At 43.6% G+C, this 23964-nt stretch overlaps 1 protein-coding gene across 1 annotated transcript in view; it reads right to left on the reverse strand.

The window, feature by feature from the left end:
• The window catches only part of LOC124710920 (glucose dehydrogenase [FAD, quinone]-like), a 32190-nt gene extending 11357 nt beyond the window's left edge, over positions 1–20833 (reverse strand). The window contains exons 1-2 of the mRNA XM_047240966.1: positions 20737–20833; positions 8674–9005 (exon numbers count right to left, since the gene is read on the reverse strand). Coding sequence (XP_047096922.1) covers positions 8674–9003 — 330 coding nt within the window. The 5' untranslated portion in view covers positions 9004–9005; positions 20737–20833. The remainder of the gene's footprint in view (positions 1–8673; positions 9006–20736) is intronic.
• Positions 20834–23964: the final 3131 nt, after the last annotated feature.

The following is a 23964-nucleotide window of genomic DNA, read 5'->3' on the forward strand; positions in this document are numbered from 1 at the left end:
GATCAGTACTCGGGGACCGGCGGCCTATCGCACCCTTACTGTAGCTAGTCTATTGGTGGCTCGTAACACACTAATTTAGGTAGGCTACTAATTGATAATAATATCGGTACACAGGCGGCCCGCGGTGAAGTTCCAGAGCGTCAGTATCGGCTGTCGAACAAAAACGTAGGACGACCACCACTCTACAGGGTGAGCCATTCGCCAAAAATATACTCAGAGCGAGTAAATATATGGAGGCGCGGATTTCGCTGAGTTATACCGAACAGGGCGGCAAACTGTCTGACGTACGAAAGTAACCTTAACGTTTATAGCTCTCGAATTACGACACTCACTTATTTTATGGAATCCATTACTTTTCTGTGCCGTTGGAAAGAGTGTCGCAGAAGGCTTCAACAACACAAAATATATTGGACTTGACATAATAGCAAAGTAACAGATCACTATATCGCCGTCAGGAGAATGGGGTACCATAAATATTTGGTCTATTGTGACAAAGAAAAGCATATATGAAACGTAGCTATGATGAGATGGAGATTTTCGTTTTACGTATGCGTTAATTTGACGATATTCTCTGTTTGTTAACTGCCTTTCCAGTGTATATTTATTGCATATTTATTTAGATCTTTGTACGTACAAAACAAAGTGTTAATGAATTAATATTGTTATTTGGATCATTATTTGTAAATGTATTCTTTTCTTGTATATTTATGCGATGTAAATTTTAAGATATCTATAGTCAATATTATGCCCGTTCGATAGAAATAAATACCAGTGTTTTGTAATCGACGTACGAGATTAGACACAGTTGAGGATGAAGGAAGTCCGTTGATGTTGGGACGGTCATGTAATGTTGTAAAGAAGAAGTAACTTCATTTGAAGAATTAATGCTTAGAATGTGACGCAAGGTGATGGGGATCGAAGGAAGAACTGTAACGAGAAGGAACTGAACTGGAACTATTCTGAGAAACTGACGACGTAATGAAGGGTGTTATGGATGGAGCGGGCATTGTGTTAGTGTGGGACGAAGAACTATTCCCTGAAATACTGCGTACGTAGAAATTACTTACAGACTACGGAAAGATGTCCAGAGAGTATAAGACAGAAGGTGAAAGAGAGATTGTGTACGGGAGATTCAACATTTGGGAAGGAGCCAAGGATGTCCGTGAGCTGTTCTGTGGCAGATTGTAATTACATCTCGTTTGAAGGACGTTATTTATTGGACTCTTAAATTAAAGGTGCGTGCGCGGAGAAAGTGAAAGAAAAGTGTTACGGTTCGTAAGTTATACGTTATTTTATTCGTCAACAAAGGGAAAAGCGTACGTGGACTGTGAAAAATGAATGAACTGTGTTTATGAAAAAGTGAACATCGCGCGGAGTTTCGTATTAGGCAAACAAATTAGAATTAGCTTTAGTATTTGTGAGCTCATAACAAGCAATTTGTATGTGAAGATATGGCTCTGAACACTATGGGACTTAACATCTGAGTCCCCTAGAACTTAGAACTACTTAAACCTAACTAACCTAAGGACATCACACACATCCATGCCCGAGGCATGATTCGAAGATGCGACCGTAGCGGTCGCGCGGTTCCAGACTGTAGCGCCCAGAACCGCTAGGCCATGTATGTGAAGAGCGGAAGTTCTTAAATACATATTCACTTCATTTGAGCAATATAGTAATAGTTGAGATGTTAATTGTTAGAAGATAAACTTACGTTTTAACCAAGTACCTCACGATCATAGGCTTTCTGTCGAAAAAGGCGCAACAGTTGTTAGACTGTCTCTCATTAGCGGTATATGTAAATAATGTGAGACGTTTGATTGACAGTTTGTTTGACTGCGAAGTTTCTTTAATTTTCTTAAGTATCTACGACTGATACGTTAATCGTATCGACAGTTTCAATCAGAATATGTCTGCTTTAAACAAATATATGATTTTTTTAAAATTCCTGTATTACGATGGGAATTAAAAGATTGTGTAGATACTCGAACAATAATAAGTCAAGTCTTTCCACTTCACTGTAAGAGAGCAACAAAATTGAATTCAAGAAAAATATGTCTCAGTACTGAATTCTTTTTCTTACACAAGATATTCATCAGATGTTGCAATGAATACCGTAAAAATCCCTATGCTGTTGACGAAGAAATGGCAACATCGTCAACACGACTTTCTGACTGCAACAGGATAGCATCGCTGCTCTTTCAGATGAAGTGGGCATGGATCACATCCGCTATGGACTTTCGTCTTTTGAATACGTGGAAATTTTTCGAGTTTTCTGTTCCAGAGTAAGAATTTTTAAAAGTGGTTCGAGACGGATGAGTAGGAGACAATTCGCTCATGCTGTATTCTGACATCTTGCACGCCTACATTGAAAAAAAAAATTGGCACTATCTTCAAAATAAAAGTCGTTAGTTACACTACTGGCCATTAAAATGGCTACACCACGAAGATAACGTGCTAAAGACGCGAAATTTGACCGACAGGAAGAAGATGCTGTGATTAGCTTTTCAGAGCATTCACACAACGTTGGCGCCGGTGGCGACACTTACAACGTGATGACATGAGGAAAGTTTCCAACCGATTTCTCATACACAAACAGCAGTTGACCGGCGTCGCCTGTTGAAACGTTGTTGTTATGCCTCGTGTAAGTAGGAGAAATACGTCCATCACATTTCCGACTTTGATAAAGGTCGGATTGTAGCCTATCGCGATTGCGGTTTATCGTATCGCGACATTGCTCCTCGCATTGGTCGAGATCCAATGACTGTTAGCAGAATATGGAATCGGTGGGTTCAGGAGGGTAATGCGGAACGCCGTGCTGGATCCCAACGGCCTCGTATCACTAGCAGTCGAGATGACAGGCATATTATCCGCATGGATGTAACGGATCGTGCAGCCACGTCTCGATCCCTAAGTCAACAGATGGGGACGTTTTGTAAGACAACAACCATCTGCACGAACAGTTCGACGACGATAGCAGCAGCACGGACTAGCAGCTCGGAGTCCATGGCTGCAGTTACCCTTGACGTTGCATCACAGACAGGAGCGCCTACGATGGTGTACTCAACGACAAACCTGGGTGCACGAATGGCAAAACATCATTTTTTCGGATAAATCCAGGTCTGTTTACTGCATCATGATGGTCGCGTCCGTGATTGGCGACATCGCGGGGAACGCACATTGGAAGCGTGTATTCGTCATCGCCATACTGGCGTATCACCGGGCGTGATGGTAAGGGGTGCCATTGGTTACACGTCTCGGTCATCTCTTGTTCGCACTGACGCCACTTTGAACAGTGGACGTTACATTTCAGATGTGTTACGACCCGTGGCTCTACCCTTCATTCGATCCCTGCGAAACCCTACATTTCAGCAGGATATGCACGACCGCATGTTGCAGGTCCTGTACGGGCCTTTCTGGATACAGACAATGTTTGACTGCTGCCCTGGCCAGCACATTCTCCAGATCTCACACCAATTGAAAACGTCTGGTCAATGGTGGCCGAGCAACTGGCTCGTCACAATACGCCAGTCACTACTCTTGATGAATGTGGTATCGTGTTTAAGCTGCATGGGCGGCTGTACCTGTACACGCCATCGAAGCTCTGTTTGACACAATGGCCAGGCGTATCAAGGCCGTTATTACGGCCAGAGGTGATTGTCCTGGGCGCTGATTTCTCAGGATCTATGCACCCAAATTGCGTGAAAATGTAATCATATGTCACTTCTAATATATTTGTCCAATGAATACCCGTTTAACATCTACATTTCTTCTTGGTGTAGCAATTTAAATGGCCAGTGGTGTATATGCATTGGATGAACAGATAAAGGGTTCACAGTTTTAGCTGACTCAAGAATCTTGTGTAAACCTTGCGCAACAAAGACTTCGCTTGCTTTTGTTCGTTACTCTACAATTGCAACATTTCTATCACAACCCAAAATGGTGCCCCTACTACCAAAAACTTGTGTGTTTTCTCTTGAAATCGTTCCAGACTAAATGTAGGAGTCATTGATGTATGGTACTTGGAACTCCATTCGGAAGCACTGCTTGGTATAAGCACCAGGCCCCACCTAGTAATGAATGTTTGAAACATTTCGTCCATGATTTGACACGTGGAACAAGTTTAGCAAGACGCAACAGAGTACGGAGAACATAATAGCACTGAAAACGCGTTCTGTGAGAGAAAGGGACTTCGAACATTTTCCATTTCCGGTCCTCAATTATTGATGGACTTGAAAGGTAAGACTCAGAGCCTGCCCTCCAAGACGCAACCTGAGTCACGAGGTGCGGACTGCAGCTTGGCCACCGTCGTGCACATGAAATCAGGGAGTCAGTTACTGAAGTATTAGGTTGGTGTGTAAGGTCGTAGCATTTTTGTTTTGCATTTGCTATTCCAGTTGTTGTGGGTTTATTTATCGATTGTCTTCTTCATTTGAAGTTCACTGTTGCTACACTACTGGCCATTGAAATTGCTACACCACGAAGATGACGTGCTACAGTCGCGAAATTTAACCGACAGGAAGAAAATGCTGTGATATGCAAATGATTAGCTTTTCAGAGCATTCACACAAGGTTGGCGCCGGTGTCGACACCTACAACGTGCTGACATGAGGAACATTACCAACCGTTTTCTCATACACAAACAGCAGTTGACCGGCGTTGCTTGGTAAACCGTTGTTGTGATGCCTCGTGTACGGAGGAGAAATACGTCCATCACGTTTCCGGCTTTGATAAAAGTAGGATTGTAGCCTATCGCGATTGCGGATTATCGTATCGCGACATTGCTGCTCGCGTTGATCGAGATCCAATGACTGTTAGCAGAATATGGAATCGGTGGGTTCAGGAGGGTAATACGGAACGCCGTGCTGGATCCCAACGGCCTCGTATCACTAGCAGTCGAGATGACTGGCATCTTATCCGCATGCCTGTAACGGATCGTGCAGCCACGTCTCGATCCCTGAGTCAACAGATGGGGACGTTTGGAAGACAACAACCATCTCCACGAACAGTTCGACGACGTTTGGAGCAGCATGGACTATCAGCTCGGGGACCATGGCTGCGGTTACCCTTGACGCTGCATCACGGACAGGAGCGCCTGCGATGGTGTACTCGACGACGAACCTGGGTGCACGAATGGCAAAACGTCATTTTTTCGGATGAATCCAGATTCTGTTTACAGCATCATGATGGTCGCATCCTTGTTTGGCGACATCACGGTGAATGCACATTGGAAGCGTGTATTCGTCATCTCCATACTGGCGTAACACCCGGTATGATGATATGGGGTGCCATTGGTTACACGTCTCGGTCACCTCTTATTCGCACTGACGGCACTTTGAACAGTGGACGTTACATTTCAGATGTGTTACGACCCGTGGCTCTAGCCTTCATTCCAACCCTGCAAAACGCTACATTTCAGCAGGATAATACAAGACAGGATGTTGCACGTCCTGTACGGGCCTTTCTGGATAGAGAAAATGTTCGACTGCTGCCTTGGCCAGCACATTCTGCAGATCTCTCACCAACTGAAAACATCTGGTCAATGGTGGGCGAGCAACTGGCTCGTCACAATACGCCAGTCACTACTCTTGATGAACTGTGGTATCGTGTTGAAGTTGCATGGGCAGCTGTACCTGTGCACGCTATCTAAGCTCTGTTTGACTCAATGCCCAGGCGTATCAAGGCCGTTAGTACGGCCAGAGATGGTTGTTCTGGGTTCTGATTTCTCAGGATCTATGCACCCAAGATGCGTGAAAATGTGAACACATGTCAGTTCTAGTATAATATATTTGTCCAATGAATACCCGTTTATCATCTGCATTTCTTCTTGGTGTAGCAATTTTAATAGCCAGTAGTGTATTTGAGTTTATGTGTTGCTATTTTGTCATTTGAAAATAGTGAGTGGAGCTGTGGACACTAGAAAATGCAGTGCCAAGTGGAGAAATCGGAACATTTCCGATATATTCTTCTGTTTGAATTCACTAAAGTGGTGACAGCAGCGGAGGCAGAAATTTGCGTCGTATGTGAGGATAACGCCACAGGACAGAACACAGCGAGAAAATGTTTTTCTCGTTTTTAGGAAGGATCGTTTTAACATTAGTGTCTCTCCACGTTCAACCATCGGGGTTTGATGGAGATCGTTTAAACGCATTAATTCACAATGACCGACATCAGTGTATCGAGAAATGGCAAATATGATGTAGTGTGACCATTCCACCATCGTGCGACATTTACGTGCAATGAGGAAGGTTCAAAAATCGTGAGTATGGGTACCGCATACTCTACGTCAAAATCACAAAAATCACTGGGTGGCTATATGTGCATCTCTGCTTGTTCGTCATCAGCTGGATCGTGAACAACGCTGACCAGTCATATTCTGTATCGTTACCGGTGACAAGAAATCGTGTCTTTATGCTAAGATAAGAAAAAGAAAGGAATGGTTGATCCCAACCAAAGCAGCAACTCCCTCTATGAAGACTTCCGCGAATCAGCAAAAGATAATGTCATGCATCTAGTCAAACAGCGACACTGTAGTGTACTACGAATAGCTTCCACGAGGTATAACCATCACTGCTGTCGTTTACTGTCAACAATTTAGATGTGTTCCGCACGCAGTCCAAGAATAACGATCAGGAAGGCTGCGTGAGGTGATGCATCTCCACGATAGCGCCCGCCCGCAGTCTGCTACACTGTCAAAAAAAAAAAATAATAATAATAACAATAATGATCTTGCGCCCTCAGATTTTCACCTTTTCCTCTCTCTGTCGGACAGCCTTCAAGGACCTTCCTTTGTGGGTGAAAATGCGCTCCGAACATGGCTCGACGAGTTCTTCGCCTCAAAACCACGTGATTTCTACAGTCGCGGAGTCGAAAATTTACCTCTGCGTTGTCAGACTGTTGTAAATAGTGAATGAGAATAAATTATTGATAACTAAAGTCTCTTTTATGTGCATCTGTTGTATTTAGACTACTGCCCATTAAAATTGATACACCAAGAAGAAATGCAGATGATAAACGGGTATTCATTGGACAAATATATTATACTAGAACTGACATGCGATTACATTATCACGCAATTTGGGAACATAGATCCTGAGAAATCAGTAGCCAGAACAACCACCTCTGGCCGTAGTAACGGCCTTGATACGCCTGGCCATTGAGTCAAACAGAGCTTCGATGGCGTGTACAGGTACAGCTGCTCATGCAGCTTCGACACGATACCACAGTTCTTAAAGAGTAGTGACAGCCGTATTGTGACGAGCCAGTTGCTCGGCAGCCATTGATCAGACGTTTTCAATTGGTGAGAAATCTGGAGAATGTGCTGACCAGGGCAGCAGTCGAACATTTTCTGTATCCGGAAAGGCCTGTACAGGACCTGCAACATGCGGTCGTGCATTATACTGATGAAATGTAGGGTTTCGCAGGGATCGAATGAATGGTAGTGGCACGGGTCGTAACACATCTGAAATGTAACGTCCACTGTTCAAAGTACCGTCAATGCGAACAAGAGGTGACCGAGACGTGTAACCAATGGCACCCCATACCATCACGCCGGGTGATACGACAATATGGAGATGACGAATACACGCTTCCAATGTGCGTTCACCGCGATGTCGCCAAGCACGGATGCGACCATCACGATGCTGTAAACAGAAAAAATGATGTTTTGCCATTCGTGCCACCCAGGTTCATCGTTGAGTACACCATCGCAGGCACTGCTGTCTGTGATGCAGCTTCAAGGGTAACTGCAGCCATGGTCTCCGAGCTGATAGTCCACGCTGCTCCAAACGTCGTCGAACTGTTCGTGCAGATGGTTGTTGTCTTGCAAACGTCCCCATCTGTTGACTCAGGGATCAAGACGTGGCTGCGCGATCCGTTACAGCCATGCGGATAAGATGCCTGTCATCTCGACTGCTAGTGATACGACGCCGTTGGGATCCAGCACGGCAATCCGTATTACCCTCCTGAACCCACCGATTCTGCTAACAGTCATTGGATCTCAACCAACGCGAGCAGCAATGTCGCGATACGATAAACCGCAGTCGCGATAGGCTACAATCCGACCTTTATCAAAGTCTGAAACGTGATGGTACGCATTTCTTCTCCTTACACGAGGCATCACAACAACGTTTCACCAGGCAACGCCGGTCAACTGCTGTTTGTGTATGAGAAATCGGTTGGAAACTTTCATGTCAGCACGTTGTAGGTGTCGCCACCGGCACCAACCTTGTGGGAATGCTCTGAAAAGCTAATCATTTGCATATCACAGCATCTTCTTCCTGTCGGTTAAACTTCGCGTCTGTAGCACGTCATCTTCGTGGTGTGGCAATTTTAATAGCCAGTAGTGTACTAAAACTGCTGGGTCGTCCGTTGTGGCTTAGCGGATCTAGGCGCTTTAGTCTGGAACCGCGCGACCGCTACGGTCGCAGTTTCGAATCGTGCCTCGGATATGGATGTGTGTGATGTCCTTAGGATAGTTAGGTTTAAGTAATTCTAAGTTCTAGGGGACTGATGACCTCAGATGTTAAGTCCCAAAGTGCTCAAAGCCATTTGAACCATATTTTGATGGAAAATGTTACCATCTTATGCAACAACCCAATACATTGTTGGGTGCAGTCATTCGGAACCTCTGTGTTTATGCAAAATAGCTGGTGCTGCTCAGCTGATACGCACCTCAGTCTTCGCCAGCAGAGGGTAGAAGCTGGGAATGTCAGAGGTGGGCGGCGGGTCGCCCCCCGCCTCGAGCAGCAGCACCTTCCACTCGGGGTTCTCCGTGAGGCGGGCGGCCACCGCGGAGCCAGCGGACCCGGCGCCGACCACCACGAAGTCGTACTCCGGCAGCGGGAGCGCCGTGTCCGGCGGGTAGGCGCTGCGCTCCGACAGCAGGCACTGCGCCCTCACCAGCGTGGCCAGCAGCTGCACGAACAGCGCGCCAGCGGCGCCGCCCACGGGGCACATGCTGGCAGTCTGCGCCGCCCACTGGGAAGCGGCTGCCGGGTCCATAGCTGCACACGCAGGACCATTGAACAGATTCTCAATTTGCACCAGCTGCTGTCAACAGGTAAGACCAGTAAAGTCAACCAACTCCACGATCAGGCCAGGTGACTACACGCTGCTGACCTCCTGCCACCTATGTCGTTTGCGCTGTTTTCTCCAAATTTCTTAGCAGGGTTGAAAGTCATACATATACATTGATATAAAAAAATGAAAAACTCCAAAGAAGAAACATTTCAGCTTTAGAAGTTAAACAAACACTGAACACAGCTACAAATTACATCCAGTCTAACGAAAAAGAGACTGCTATATCTCCCTGACACTGAGCTGCATACATAAGGAATAAAATTGCTCGAAACAGGTCTGAAACAAAATATCAGCGAGCAATAGATGAAAAATACGTATAAAATCCCATAACTGAGTCAGAAAGCATTCTCATGCAGATATGTCCAGATAAACAGAAATAACAGGAAAAACTGGTCTGACGAAAGAGGTAGTAAGCAATGAAATCAAAAACACAACACTATATGTTACGTCTGCCATAGACGGCCCCTGCCAGGCAGACTACACTCAAGGCACCCCTGTGTACCATATAACATACACAAGCACTTGCAGGCGCAACCAAGAGGAAAACAATTCTTCAAAACAAACAGAACTTGCTAGAGACTAATGCAAACCTTTTTCTGCAGAGGTCGCCTCACAGATACAGGGAAAGTTGGAGTACTCCGCCGACCTCCGCCGGTTTTGTAAGGCCAGCGCAGCAGCAGTACAGCCAATTCCTCGCCAAGCTAGGACCAACTCCGACGGACGTCACCGACGCTCTTGATGAATGGTCGTTTACAAGTTATTTGTTTTTGTGTGTATATAGTGATTGTTCGAGAAGTGTAGTTCGGTTTCGATAAACGACATTATACTGAGTATTCTACAATACTGAGTATTCTCCAATACAGATGAAAGAAAACGTGGGAAACCAATATAACACAGTTTCCATAACATTAACAAAACAAGTAAAGACGGAGAAGTACAGCGGAATATATACTTTAGTTGTTACTCTCTGATGCCAACACAACACAGGTGATCCATATCAGACTAGTTCAAGAGTTCTGATGGAGCAGAATACACGACGAAGAATGTCACTTGGTCTTTCGCACAAAAAGAAGCGGCGTAAGACATAGTAAAATTTAAAATGAGAAAAGCTCCACGCTCAGACATCATTCGCTCCGACACATTTAAACGAGTTGCGCCATAGATTATCCCGTGTTTAACGGATGTAATAAGTGAAGACCTAAGACTGGGAAGAGTACCGCAGCCTGGAAGTCAGCAAACGAAGTGATCATCGAGAAATCTGACAAACAGCGGACCAATTTGAAGTTATACAAGTCAGTTCGCCTGGTCGACACCTTGGCTAATCCAGGAGCAGCTTCTTTGTAACTGAGAACAGGTTGGCAATCAGGTCCTGAGACTCTGCCTTCACAAGGTCGTGTAACGTAAAAAAATATGTCGATTGATTATGCAATTAATAGGAAACTAGAATTATCACAGAATGTCAAACTCAAGTACGCGGACATCCTAAGGACATCTGACAGCCTCTGGTGGCTCGAGATGTTAGCGATTTGTGGGTACCACCGAATCTGTACAACAGTCTTCTAGACTACGGTACAATAAGTATAGAGTAGTTGAATGAATAAACAAATACCCTCTCGATCACTTCTTTCATTAACGGCTACCGGTTTCAATATGCACTGTGGATCATCGTCAAGCATGGCGCCGCAAAGTACAGTTCGTCATCAGTGACGTAAAACTAACTCACTACACTACGTATTGAAAGGGGTAGTCGTTAATAAATGACGGTGTTTGTAGTTGTATGCTTATAACAACAGAGATCACAGCTCCCATGACGTAGCTTCAATTATAAAAGTAGTTGAATGATGGGAGCCAAAACTGAAAATGATCAAGAGAGTCAGTAACGGATGCCCGCAGGGTTCAGTCTGAGGGCCGAACTTTTTGGATCTTTCAATCGTGCCACCTAACTGAAACGGATGAGGACATAACACTGATGGGATTGTCGCATACGCTGGTGATTAGTTGAATGAGGTGTCAGCGAACCAGAAAACAAAGTCGGTGGTACTGGTGCCTGAGAAACACCCTCACCGTGGCCCCAGACAAAAGAGTCTGCATATTTCTAAAAGCAAAACTGCAGGGAGATCTGATCATAAAACTGTACGATGGAAACATTCCTAAATAAGGCGTAACCAAATAGTTAGGGATACAGATTGGACTGACGCTTTTCAAGCAAATGATAGAGCAGAAAATTTTTTACATTAACTCGCACGCATCAGCACAATCCCTTATAGATTTTCACGTCGTGCTACACAAATATATAACTGGGCCTTGCGTGAATCATTGGTATTCCTCGCGGAAAGCACATGGGCAGGTGGACTCTGCCTCACAACGATCAGAGCCGTTGTCTGCTGACATTATCAGAGGCTGACATCGTGTTAGCAGGAGCACTGTGTTAGTACTCATAACATACCCGACCGACCTAGCAATCCACCAGGGAGCTGTGATGAGCAGACTGACTGAAGATAGATTGGGCAGACTGGGAAAAGTAATGGAAATTACGGAGGAAGATTTAACGGACAACTTGCGTGTAAAACAGTGGCGAGTTAGTCCGTGGCAACGTAAAGCATGCTCCTTTTCCTCCGACATTCGGTTGAACATGTTCTATGCAGACCTCAATCGTGGCATGGTTCATTTTTTTGACCGGACAGGGTCCATACACTGTGCATCATCACCGAGTGGACCTCGGTCAGAGTGTGGAGTGTTCGTGTGTGCAACCGGGTACACTTGAGCATATACTTAAATAATGCGCACTTTCCTGAAAAACAAATGTCACAAAAGATGTCTATGAATCCTTAAGACACCACCAGCAATAGGCAAAGCCTAAACAGAGCTGCTGACGGTTCATCTGATCGACTATATGACGAATATGTGGAAACAAGAAAGTACATATGAGAGAGATCGGCTCGTGGGAGTATCAGCCGAAAGTACAGACTCTAACAATAACAATTCATAATTAATGAGAGACACATTGTAGCAGAAATAGATCACGCACCATCATACTAATAACCAATAGACAGACTGCTAACAGCCGGCAAACAAAGCATTTATCATCTAGGTCGTAGATGCAGAACTCACTGCTACGTATACAACAGCCAAGTTAAAGTGAAATCAGACAAAAATGAAATATATAAACTAAATAAACAGCACACTACCATGACTTTATAATAGAATATCATAGTAGACAGACTTAAGGGAGCGACTCCCCATTATTTCGGACAAGGTTTCCTACAGTCTGTCAATCACTATGAGTACGCCACATAAGAGCGAGTTCCTAGAAGTGCACTAATGCATCTGGAATAGCACTAGTCGTAGGATCTTACATATTCTATTGTAACTTCCTTCTTTTTTTCTTTTCTAATCAAATAACCTTAAGCTAAATTCTTCCAGTCCCTCAGTCTAGAATTTTTCTAAATTTTACTAATTTTTTAAGGTCTGAAGTATGTGCACGTATCTTATTTAACAGCAGTAAAATGTATGTCTTATTACAAAAGCATAATAAACAGTCCATTTTGTTAGCTGGGTTATATACCATCAATATATGTCGATGTAGTTTTAGCCTTATTCGCAGTAGCTAGTTGTAATGTTTATTGAAAATTGGCTCAGGGCAAAACCTAATGTTGTGCAATACGTTTCAAGCAAGACTCTGGCTAGCTCGTTGGGTCGTTATTGCGTCTTGATCGCTGACTAAAGCGTGACAATCCACTTCTCAGTGGCTTATCGTAAAATGACCTAATGTGATAGTTTTGCTTTTCTGGCCCGATGACTGGTCAAAAAGCACGAGACAGATACTCCACTACCGCTTACGATAAACGTATGTGAGGTCACGGGTCACGATTATTAATCTGAAACAGAGGCCTCTTGACTGCCAAGAATAGTTATTATTGATCGTTAATATTGATTCAGTGATATGGAACTGTGCTCGACATTATAATTAATGGGTTTCCGTCCGTGACTTACGAAGCAGTCAGTATGTGGAATGTTGTGTAATGGCTCGTGATTGTACTTTGAACAGTGTTGTGGCAAGAATTATAACGCTGTATAAATTAATGACGCCCTTTAAAATGAATTTACATGTTCTTTTCTGGAATGTAGACAGATGAGTTTCAGCCATCACATCATAAACGGAACCCAGACTGTGTATGATGCTCTACGATACGAACATCGATTTTAGAAAACGCAAGGTAATCAAATAGAATCCTGCGATATGTACCTACTGCTGTACACATCCAGCCGCATCCCTCTCGTTTACAGCCCCTCCGTTACCACCCGGTATACTTGAACGGCTTGTAGAGCGGAGGTGTTGCACAGTAACAACAATGGAGACGTATTCATCGCTTTGCACCTTGGTCGTTGCTCATTTGGCATTCCGCCTGTGGCCTACACTGAATTAAGGTCTAATCATCTAGTGAGCAAGATGTATGAGACAGGCGAAATAACCTCAGACTTTAAGAAGAATATAACAATTCCAATCCAAAAGAAAGCAGGTGTTGACAGATGTGAAAATTACCAAACTATCAGTTTAATAAGCCACGGCTGCAAAATACTAACACGAATTCTTTACAGACGAATGGAAAAACTGATAGAAGCCCACCTCAGAGAAGATCAGTTTGGATTCCATAGAAATGTTGGAACACGTGAGGCAATACTGACCCTACGGCATATCTTAGAAAATAGATTAAGAAAAGGCAAACCTACGTTTCTAGCATTTGTAGACTTAGAGAAAGCTTTTGACAACGTTGACTGCAATACTCTCTTTCAAATTCTGAAGGTGGCAGGGGTAAAATACAGGGACCGAAAGGCTATTTACAATTTGTACAGAAACCAGATGGCCGGCCAAAGTGGCCGTGCGGTTAAAGGCGCTGCAGTCTGGAACCGCAAGACCGCTACGGTCGCAGGTTCGAATCCTGCCTCGGGCATGGATGTTTGTGATGTCCTTACGTTAGTTAGGTTTAACTAGTTCTAAGTTCTAGGGGACTAATGACCTCAGCAATTGAGTCCCATAGTGCTCAGAGCCATTTGAACCATTTTTTAGAAACCAGATGGCAGTTATAAGAGTCGAGGGACGTGGAAGGGAAGCAGTGGTTGGAAAGGGAGTGAGACAGTGTTTTAGCCTATCCCCGATGTTATTCAATCTGTATATTGAGCAAGTAGTAAAGGAAACAAAAGAAAAACTTGGAGTAGGAATTAAAATCCATGGAGAAGAAATAAAAACTTTGAGGTTCGCCGATGACATTGTAATTCTGTCAGAGACAGCAAAGGACTTAAAAGAGCAGCTGAGCGGAATGGACAGTGTCTTGAAAGGAGGATATAAGATGAACATCAACAAAAGCAAAACGAGGATAATGGAATGTAGTCTAGTTAACTCAGGTGATGCTGAGGGAATTACATTAGGGAATGAGATGCTTAAAGTAGTAAATGAGTTTTGCTATTTGGGGAGCAAAATAACTGATGATGGTCCAAGTAGAGAGGATATAAAATGTAGACTGGCAGTGGCAAGGAAAGCATTTCTGAAGAAGAGAAATTTGTAACATCGAGTATAGATGTAAGTGTCAGAAAGTCGTTTCTGAAAGTATTTGTATGGAGTGTAGCCATGTATGGAAGTGAAGCTTGGACGATAAGTAGTTTAGACAAGAAGATAATAGAAGCTTTCGAAATGTGGTGCTACAGAAGAACGCTGAAGATTAAATGGGTAGATCACATAACTAATGAGAATGTATTGAATAGAAATGGAGAGAAGAGAAATTTGTGGCACGACTAGAAGAAGGAATCGGTTGGTAGGGCATATTCTGTGGCATCACAGGATCACCAATTTATTATTGGAGGCCAGCTTGGAGGGTAAAAATCGTAGAGGGAGACCAAGAGATGAATACACTAAACAGATTCAGAAGGATGTAGGTTGCAGTAGGTACTGGGAGATAAAGAAGCTTGCACAGGATAGAGTAGCATGGAGAGCTGCATCAAACCAGTCTCTGGACTGAAGACTATAACAGCAACAATAGTGGTTCTCACTACAGCAGTTTCTTACCACTTGTTGCAAGCATTCTACCGGCTGGATTAGGTAAGTAGTTTTCTTGTAGAGTTTTCAGTTTACTTTCGGTAACAGTAGATTTTATGTTGCTGTAGGAATCTTGGAAATGGATTTCTGGCATCATAAACTGGCTGTTTAACTTATTTTACAGTACAAGTGAGCATTTATATCGTGTACTGAGGACGAGTGGTTGACAGAGAGCTTTGGCAACCCGGTGGCGATGTTTATGGCGGTGGTCGTCGGACGATTGCCGGGCTGGGCCTCTAAACTGTCTTTCAGAAACATTAGAAGTGTCCAGGGGTTGGACAAAAATATGTAACGAGAAATCCATGCTTTAACATAGATACAAATACTAGACAAGCAGTCGGTTGCGCTGTTGTATTATTCACAACAGGTACCTGTGCAATGTCCTTAATACGTTGCAAATGTCTGTTGTGGTCAAAGAGGTGTTCTGTATAGCTGTGAGTGCATTATGTGGAGCTAAGTGCATTCGAACGTGGGAGCGTTATTGGTGCTCGTACGGTGAGTGCTTCTGTAAACAAGGTAGCCGAAGCGTTTGCTGTTTCCAGAGACAGTATATCGGAGTTTTCTACCGCATACAGAGAACGCGATAAAACATCATACCCTAAGTCACAACGTGGACGAAACTGTTTCTTGAGTGATCGTGATGGACGGCCGTCGAAGGGAATTGTGACGAACTATAAGACGGTGGCTGCTGCAAAAGTCAGCGCAGGACTGAATGTAGCGCTTGGGAATTCTGTCAGAACCAAATCAACACGAAGGGAGCTCCATAAGCAGAGAATTTCAGGGTGACCTGGAATTCCGAAACCACTACTCAAGGAGGAGGAGGAGGAGATTAGTGTATAATGTCCCGTCGACAATGAGGTCATTATACAGGTCTATTACAAATGATTGAAGCGATTTCATAAATTCACTGTAGCTCCATTCATTGACATATGGTCACGACACACTACAGATACGTAGAAAAACTCATAAAGTTTTGTTCGGCTGAAGTCGCGCTTCAGGTTTCTGCCGCCAGATCGCTCGAGAGCGCAGTGAGACAAAATGGCGACAGGAGCCGAGAAAGCGTATGTCGTGCTTGAAATGCACTCACATCAGTCCGTCATAACAGTGCAACGACACTTCAGGACGAAGTTCAACAAAGATCCACCAACTGGTAACTCCATTCGGCGATAGTATGCGCAGTTTAAAGCTTCTGGATGCCTCTGTAAGGGGAAATCAACGGGTCGGCCTGCAGTGAGCGAAGAAACGGCTGAACGCGTGCGGGCAAGTTTCACGCGTAGCCCGCGGAAGTCGACGAATAAAGCCAGCAGGGACCTAAACGTACCACAGCCGACGGTTTGGAAAATCTTACGGAAAAGGCTAAAGCAGAAGCCTTACCGTTTACAATTGCTACAAACCCTGACACCAGATTACAAAGTCAAACGCTTTGAATTTTCGGCGCGGTTGCAACAGCTCATGGACGAGGATGCGTTCAGTGCGAAACTTGTTTTCAGTGATGAAGCAACATTTTTTCTTAATGGTGAAGTGAACAGACACAATGTGCCAATCTGAGCGGTAGAGAATCCTCACGCATTCGTGCAGCAAATTCACAATTCACCAAAAGTTAATGTGTTTTGTGCAATCTCACGGTTTAAAGTTTACGGCCCCTTTTTCTTCTGCGAAAAAAACGTTACAGGACACGTGTATCTGGACATGCTGGAAAATTGGCTCATGCCACAACTGGAGACCGACAGCGCTGACTTCATCTTTCAACAGGATGGTGCTCCAGCGCACTTCCATCATGATGTTCGGCATTTCTTAAACAGGAGATTGGAAAACCGATGGATCGGTTGTGGTGGAGATCATGATCAGCAATTCATGTCATGGCCTCCACGCTCTCCCGACTTAACCCCATGCGATTTCTTTGTGTGGGGTTATGTGAAAGATTCAGTGTTTAAACCTCCTCTACCAAGAAACGTGCCAGAACTGCGAGATCGCATCAACGATGCTTTCGAACTCATTGTGGGGACATGCTGCGCCGAGTGTGGGAGGAACTTGATTATCGGCTTGATGTCTGCCGAATCACTAAAGGGGCACATATCGAACATTTGTGAATGCCTAAAAAAACTTTTTGAGCTTTTGTATGGGTGTGCAAAGCATTGTTAAAATATCTCAAATAATAAAGTTATTGTAGAGCTGTGAAATCGCTTCAATCATTTGTAATAACCCTGTATATGGAGCTCAAGCTCGGATTAGGGAAGGATGGGGAAGGAAACCGGGCGTACCCTTTCAAAGGAACCATCCAGGCATTTGCCAGAAGCGATTTACGGAAATCGCGGAAAACCTAAATCAGGATGGCCGGAGAAAGATTTGAACCGTCATCTTCCCGAATGCGACTCCAGTGTGCTAACCACGACGCCACCTCACTCGGTACCACTACTAACATGCCCATAACAGGAAAACACGGTGTCGAAGCCATAAAGCAGGATTATGGAGCAGTAGAGCCAACCGCTTTGCCGCAGTGGTAACAACCGTTTCCCGTCAGTTCATCGAAGTTAAGCGCTGTCGGGTTGGGCTAGCACTTGGATGGGTGACCATCCAGTCTGCCGAGCGCTGTTGGCAAGCGAGGTGCACTCAGCCCTTGTGAGGCAAACTGTGGAACTACTTGATTGAGAAGTAGAGGCTCCAGTCTCGTAAACTGACATATGGCTGGGGGAACGGTGTACTGACTACATGCCACTCCATATCCGCGTCCAGTGACACCTATGGGTTGAGGATGACACGGTGGCCGGTCGGTACAGTTGAGCCATCAAGGCCTGTTCGGACGGAGTTTTGGTTTATGGAGCAACAGAAGAATGTCATTTGGTGGGGTGAGTCTTGTTTCACACTGTTTTCAACTTCTGGCCGAGTTTTCGTCCCGAGAATGAAACGTGGCTGAGGTTCCATGACGATTTGGACAGCCATTACGTGTGAAGATACAAACAGTCATGGTTGCCGCGCCATTCGCTGTATGAGTTGGAAAAAGTTGTAGCTATATATCTTGGTAATCCATGAGTCCCATGTTTATTCTGCAAGCTCACATTATTGCCAAGAATGTATGATCAGTTTGCTTGATCAGGTCCGTCCCTTGGTACAATGTTTGTTCCCAAATGGCGATGCTGCGTTCCACGGCAACAGGTCCCCTGTTCACACAGATCGCGTCGCCCAGAACTGGTTTTATGAGCACGAGGATAAATTGTCGCATCTCCCCTGCCATCACAGTTATCAGATCTCAACATTGTTGAGGATTTGTGATCTATTTTGGAGAGAATAGTGCGTGATCACTATCCACTTCCATCATCGTTACCCAAAATTGCCACTATTTTGCAGGATGACTGGTATAAGATTCACCTGTAATCATACAGGACCTGTATTTATCCATTCCGAGACATCAGGAAGCTGTTTCGAATGCCAGCAGTTTTCTTAAGGGCAGTTGGAACGCCCTACCCCGATAATGTTAAATTTAGTGACTAGGCTTCCCTGTATTTCAGGAACCATTGTAGCCACTGACATGAAACTTTTACAGGACTTTAAACTGTATGCTCTGAGTCTACTGAACTACAATAATTACATTTCAGCCACTGTTTTCGGGAATACAATTTTTTAATTAGATGGTTAAAATTTTGTGTACATTTTTGTACGTTATTCTAAATAATTTTAATAATACATAACATTATGTTCTTCTTTTAGTTTAGTAGACTCAGGATATGTATGTTATTACTTCCTTAAAATTTGAATACTCTACTCGAAGAGGTTTCTCATATTTAGGGAAAAATGCAACATAAAATGTAAATTTTCAGAAACGGCTTCTTAAGTTTCAAAAGACTGTAACTCAGTTAATATATGTTTAATTTTTTTAGTACTCAGAAGTACCCTGTACCTTACTGTATATCATCCTCTACATCTTTTCCAAGTTTTTCTTCTTTTCTTCTTTCTGGACTTCTAAGTGGCCTATTGTGTTGCATACTCTGCTTTATCAATGTGAACCAAGTCCATCCGTTCAAGTTCTCTGATGCAATTTCGCCCTGCCAATGTTGTAATCTTTAAAAGTAGTAATTGCTTCACTGGCCCCCCACTTTATTGTGTTCATTCCAACAAAAAATTTTTTGGTAAGATTATTGAACGACTCACTGGGATTTTGAGTCTAACCGTGTAGACACTTCTTCAGTAATTCAGGATTTGCCAGGTCTCTAGCCGGCCGTTGTGGCCGAGCGGTTCTAGGCGCTTCGGTCTGGAACCGCGCGACCGCTACGGTCGCAGGATCGAATCATGACTCAGGCATGGATGTGTGTGTCGTCCTTAGGTTAGTTAGGTTTAATTAGTTCTAGGTTCTAGGGGACTGATGACCTCAGATGTTAAGTCCCATAGTGCTCAGAGCCATTTGAACCAGGTCTCTGTAAATAGGTCTTATGATATCCATGACTGCAACTGGGAAGGAATGTTTATGGTTGTTTGAACTGTTTGAGTATTGGGCACTGCGTTATTTGCACCATGAATCAGGTCCAGGAGGGTGGTGCACTGGTTTTTCATGAGTTGACAGTCTGTGGAAGAAGGTAGTCCATACTGCCTGCTTCATTTTCAACAAATCCTCAGTATTATTTCTAATGGCCATCCCATAATACTGCTGTAGTTCATCAATCATTTTGTCTGTCAGTTTGCCTCTTATGGTTTTACCATCAGAAAGTTTCTTGTCTCTCAAACTTTGTTTCAACTTCCTCAACGTGGTGCCCATCCTCTTCTGGACATGACCTATATAACACAGCAATCCACAGCCTTCTATATAAAAATTACCGATTTTATTAGATCTTGAAGTAATGCACGGAAAAATTTTAACACTTTCAACCGGTGTAGATTATATTTTAAAAAATAAAGTAAAATATTTCCCATGAGAGTTTATAAGTAATATATACATCATTTTATTCCGAAAATTGCAAATTTTATAATGAGATAAAAATCCGAAAATATGAAAAAAACATTTTTTTCGTTCTAACTCCCTTTAAACCGTGTTAGGCATGGTACTGTGCTGTGTTCGCAATGTTTCCAAATCTTTTGTCCACCCCTTTTCTCCGACGTCGCGAGCTTAAGGCACGTGCTTTTTTCCTGGTAGTGTGTTTATAACAACTACGCGATTGAATTTTGGGTGCAGCATTTAACACGTTTAGTTTTGCTATTTCTAACAGTTCTAAAAGTATTTCCTAATACTGAAACACTCCAAAATGGAGTACTGAGCAGCTTATCGTAGAAAAAAACATCGCTCCTAGAATGCGGAAAGAAACGAAGGGTGTCACTCACTGGTGCTGTGGACGATGACTGATACCTCTCCCCGGGTGGGCGAAGTGCTCGTAAGCCGCGGCCCGTGCAGTAAACCAATGAAGCTATGGAACACCTCTTGCTTCCCAGTCGCCTCCTGCGATGCCCTTGCTATGAAAATAATTACCGGATCTGAAAGTGTTTTGTTCCTGTCTCAGAGCGCACGACGCACGACTAGTTTCGCAGACCGGTCTGCATGCAGTCTCAGCTACACACGGCTAGCCAGCCAGCGCCCTTACCTTGGAGTGTCCAGAGGCTGGTGAGCAGTGAGCAGGGAGTAGTTGCCGGCGCTGCCTGCTGACTGGATGGACCTGCCCTCTCCCTCCGGCAGGAGGCGCCATCCACGTTACGGCTATCAGAGAGGCCCACACCAGTCGTGCCGTCCCTATCCTTGACCCATGCGACCCCCAGTCTGCGATACCGCTATCAACAAACCTTTATAACTGACCGTCAGATGCATGTGTGTAGTGTGCAGCGATCCCTGTACTACCTCAGTATAGAAATCTGAGCACACGAGTACAGGGTGTCTGCAGGTGTTTGCTGTCTGCATCGTCCAAAGTACACAACCTGATATAAAGTATCCAGAAACCTTAGTAGCCGATTTATTATGGTGTGTGTCCACCCTTATCCTTCATGACGGCTTGAACTATGCTGGAGATACTTTCAATAATGTGTCTGAAAGTCTGTGTGGGAATGGCAGTCCTTTCTTCCTCAATAAACGAATCTGTAGAGGGTAGAGATGGTTGACGCTCGGGCCTGGAGCGAATTCGAGGATGGTCCTTGACGCGCAGGTCGAAACTCTGAGCACGCCAGTCCATTTCAGGAATGTTATTGTCCACAACTGAGTGCCCCACAAACGTTCTATGACAGGGTGCACTCTCATGCTGATAAAGTCACCGTCCCCGAACTGTTCCTATATTGTGTTCATGTCCTTTCGCATTTAGCGTTTTCTTAAGCGCAATAGGGAGACCACACCTTAACCTCGACAATCACCCCCATACTGTAACACCACCTCTTCCTGTGTTTCACTGTTGACACTACACATGATGGCACGTAACATCCTCCAGGTATTCGCCAAACACAAACCCTTCCACCAGACTGCCACAGGGTACAGCGTAATTCATCACTCCGAATCAATCGTTTCCAGTTATCCACTCCACACTGTTTACACCACGTCAAGCGTCGCTTAGCATTGACATCGCTTAACACTGACTAAAGAGATGTGTGGCTTATGAGGAACTGGTCGACCATCGTACCCCAGTCCTTTTAACTCCCTACACACATCCACTGTGCTAGCTGGACCGCTGGTAACACTTCGGAACTCATGAGTGATTCCTTCCACTTATTTCGTGCGATTTTTTGTAACTCTCTGCCAGTAAAGGGAGTCTCCTTGGCCCTGGAATAGTTCTGTTTATTCCTTTGCATTTGAAAGTCTCATCACCAATAGTCGACTTGGACAGCTTTGGAAGGGTTGAAATGCCGTGATGGATTCGTTACAATGACCATTCCACGTTCGAAGTCACTACGACCCATTCTCCTGTTACTGCTTCTCCACGAGAACACAACGCAACCCTACTAATTTAATCTGAAGGGTCTGCGTCTAGTGACATCTAGTAGTAAATTCCGAATTACATTGGGGTGTTTAATTTGATCGGATGGTGTATACGTTCGAGATGGCCCACAGTTGATTTCAGGAATTGCACTGAAAATAACTATCAGCTTGTTGCATGATACATACACTACTGAAAGACAGCAGTCTGCTGTCGACCTCTGAGAAGTCATTTTGTGTCGCGATGTGGACTCGGGTCTAGCTCGTTTGTTGCTCGGTGATGACAGCCAGCTGTCATCCAGAAAAAAATAATACCTGATGTCGATTAGATATATATTTTCTTTCCAGTGAGGGAGAAGAAGCTGTAATGTTGTTAGGTTCTTGAGACAGTCTGATGTCAATCTCCATTTGAGAAACAATGTAATCAAGGCGCAGCACCTTGTATCAGTCACTAGTACATAATCAGTTCTCATCGCCAAGACTTACCAATGTACTGAAATATGTCTGATACAAATAGCGATATTTAGATGATCAGCCGCAACCAATTGAAATCCTGTCGAACTTTGTTTTATATTGTTTACTCCAGCGTGTATATTAAGTCAAGAAATTTCGTTCATTTTATGCGCATCATTATTTTAATGATTTTGTATCATAACAATGAGTTACTTATTATTTCCTACTAATAAAATATATGTAAGTGAAATGGTAAAGTAAAAAATAAAAACTTGAATGTAAAACGTAAAATACCAATTTAAAATACACATAAGTAAAATAAATGACTATAACAATAGGTAACACTTAGATATTTTAATTAGGTATGTTGAAAACACTTTGGCAGCGCAGTGTGTACAGCATATTTTCCAGAAATGGTGTTTCAGAAACCAGCTTAAGTACTCTTGGATGTGTGTGGTTCGAAAGCTTCTTTAATTTATGTTGTGACAAAAGTGTTGATCTTCCAAAATTAATTAATAGTAATGGGACATTTTGCAAAACTTCGAATTAGGAAAAACTGGATTATAGTTTTCAAAAACGTTAATTATATGACAACTTTTATATGATAAACATTTTTATACATAAGTTTCGATTACATTTCCTCTAAACCTAACCTGCCAAATTACCTGCCGGGGTGTGTTACCCTTCAAAAGTGAAATTTGGCACATACAAAAAAATACGTACTGCACCTCTACACATTTACCAAGTTTCATTAAGATAGCTTATTTAGACTTGGGAATGTTCCCTCGTCAGTTAGGTCGCGTCAGTTGATGCAGTTTCGTTAGGCTGTGTGTAGTCCATCCACAGGCAAAAGAGTACAACACTAGACTGGTAATACCTATACAGTATAACTGGTGTCACTAAGGCCGCACATTGAACCTGCAACCATGTTACGAGTCTCACGGACTCGTAAATAACTTTTTGTGCAGTCATAAAACAGTGTTGCTTAATTTTGTACTGTATGTAAGTCCAAATATTTACGTTACAGCTTGTCTTACCCGAAGTACCACCAGTGTTTAAATACCGTAGTATATTTTAAGTATTTTAACAAAGTTGTTTTTGTCAGACGTACTTGAATGATGTGTTTTTAATCAGTGACACAACCCCTTGGCTGTTAGTTATGTTACTTTTGTTTCGTATATCGTAATTATTTCGACATTTCAGATTTCTGAGAAGGAAAGTTCTACTACGGAGTGCCTGGATAAAGCAGTTCGCAGAGAGAAATGGTCACCTAGACATGCTTCAGTATTTTAATGTCTATGAAAAATTTTAAAAATGTAAGTGCAAAAAACTTGCGTTATTCTTTTTTTCTCATTATATTCTGATACATTCAGTAACGAGTCGCGTTGCTTTAGTGGTGTTATTGTATTTATTAATCTGATGCCAGTTTCGAACAAATTCAGCTTTTCTTTTCTTCGAATAGTAT

This window comes from Schistocerca piceifrons, chromosome 1, assembly GCF_021461385.2.
Source record: "Schistocerca piceifrons isolate TAMUIC-IGC-003096 chromosome 1, iqSchPice1.1, whole genome shotgun sequence".
Lineage (NCBI taxonomy): Eukaryota > Metazoa > Arthropoda > Insecta > Orthoptera > Acrididae > Schistocerca > Schistocerca piceifrons.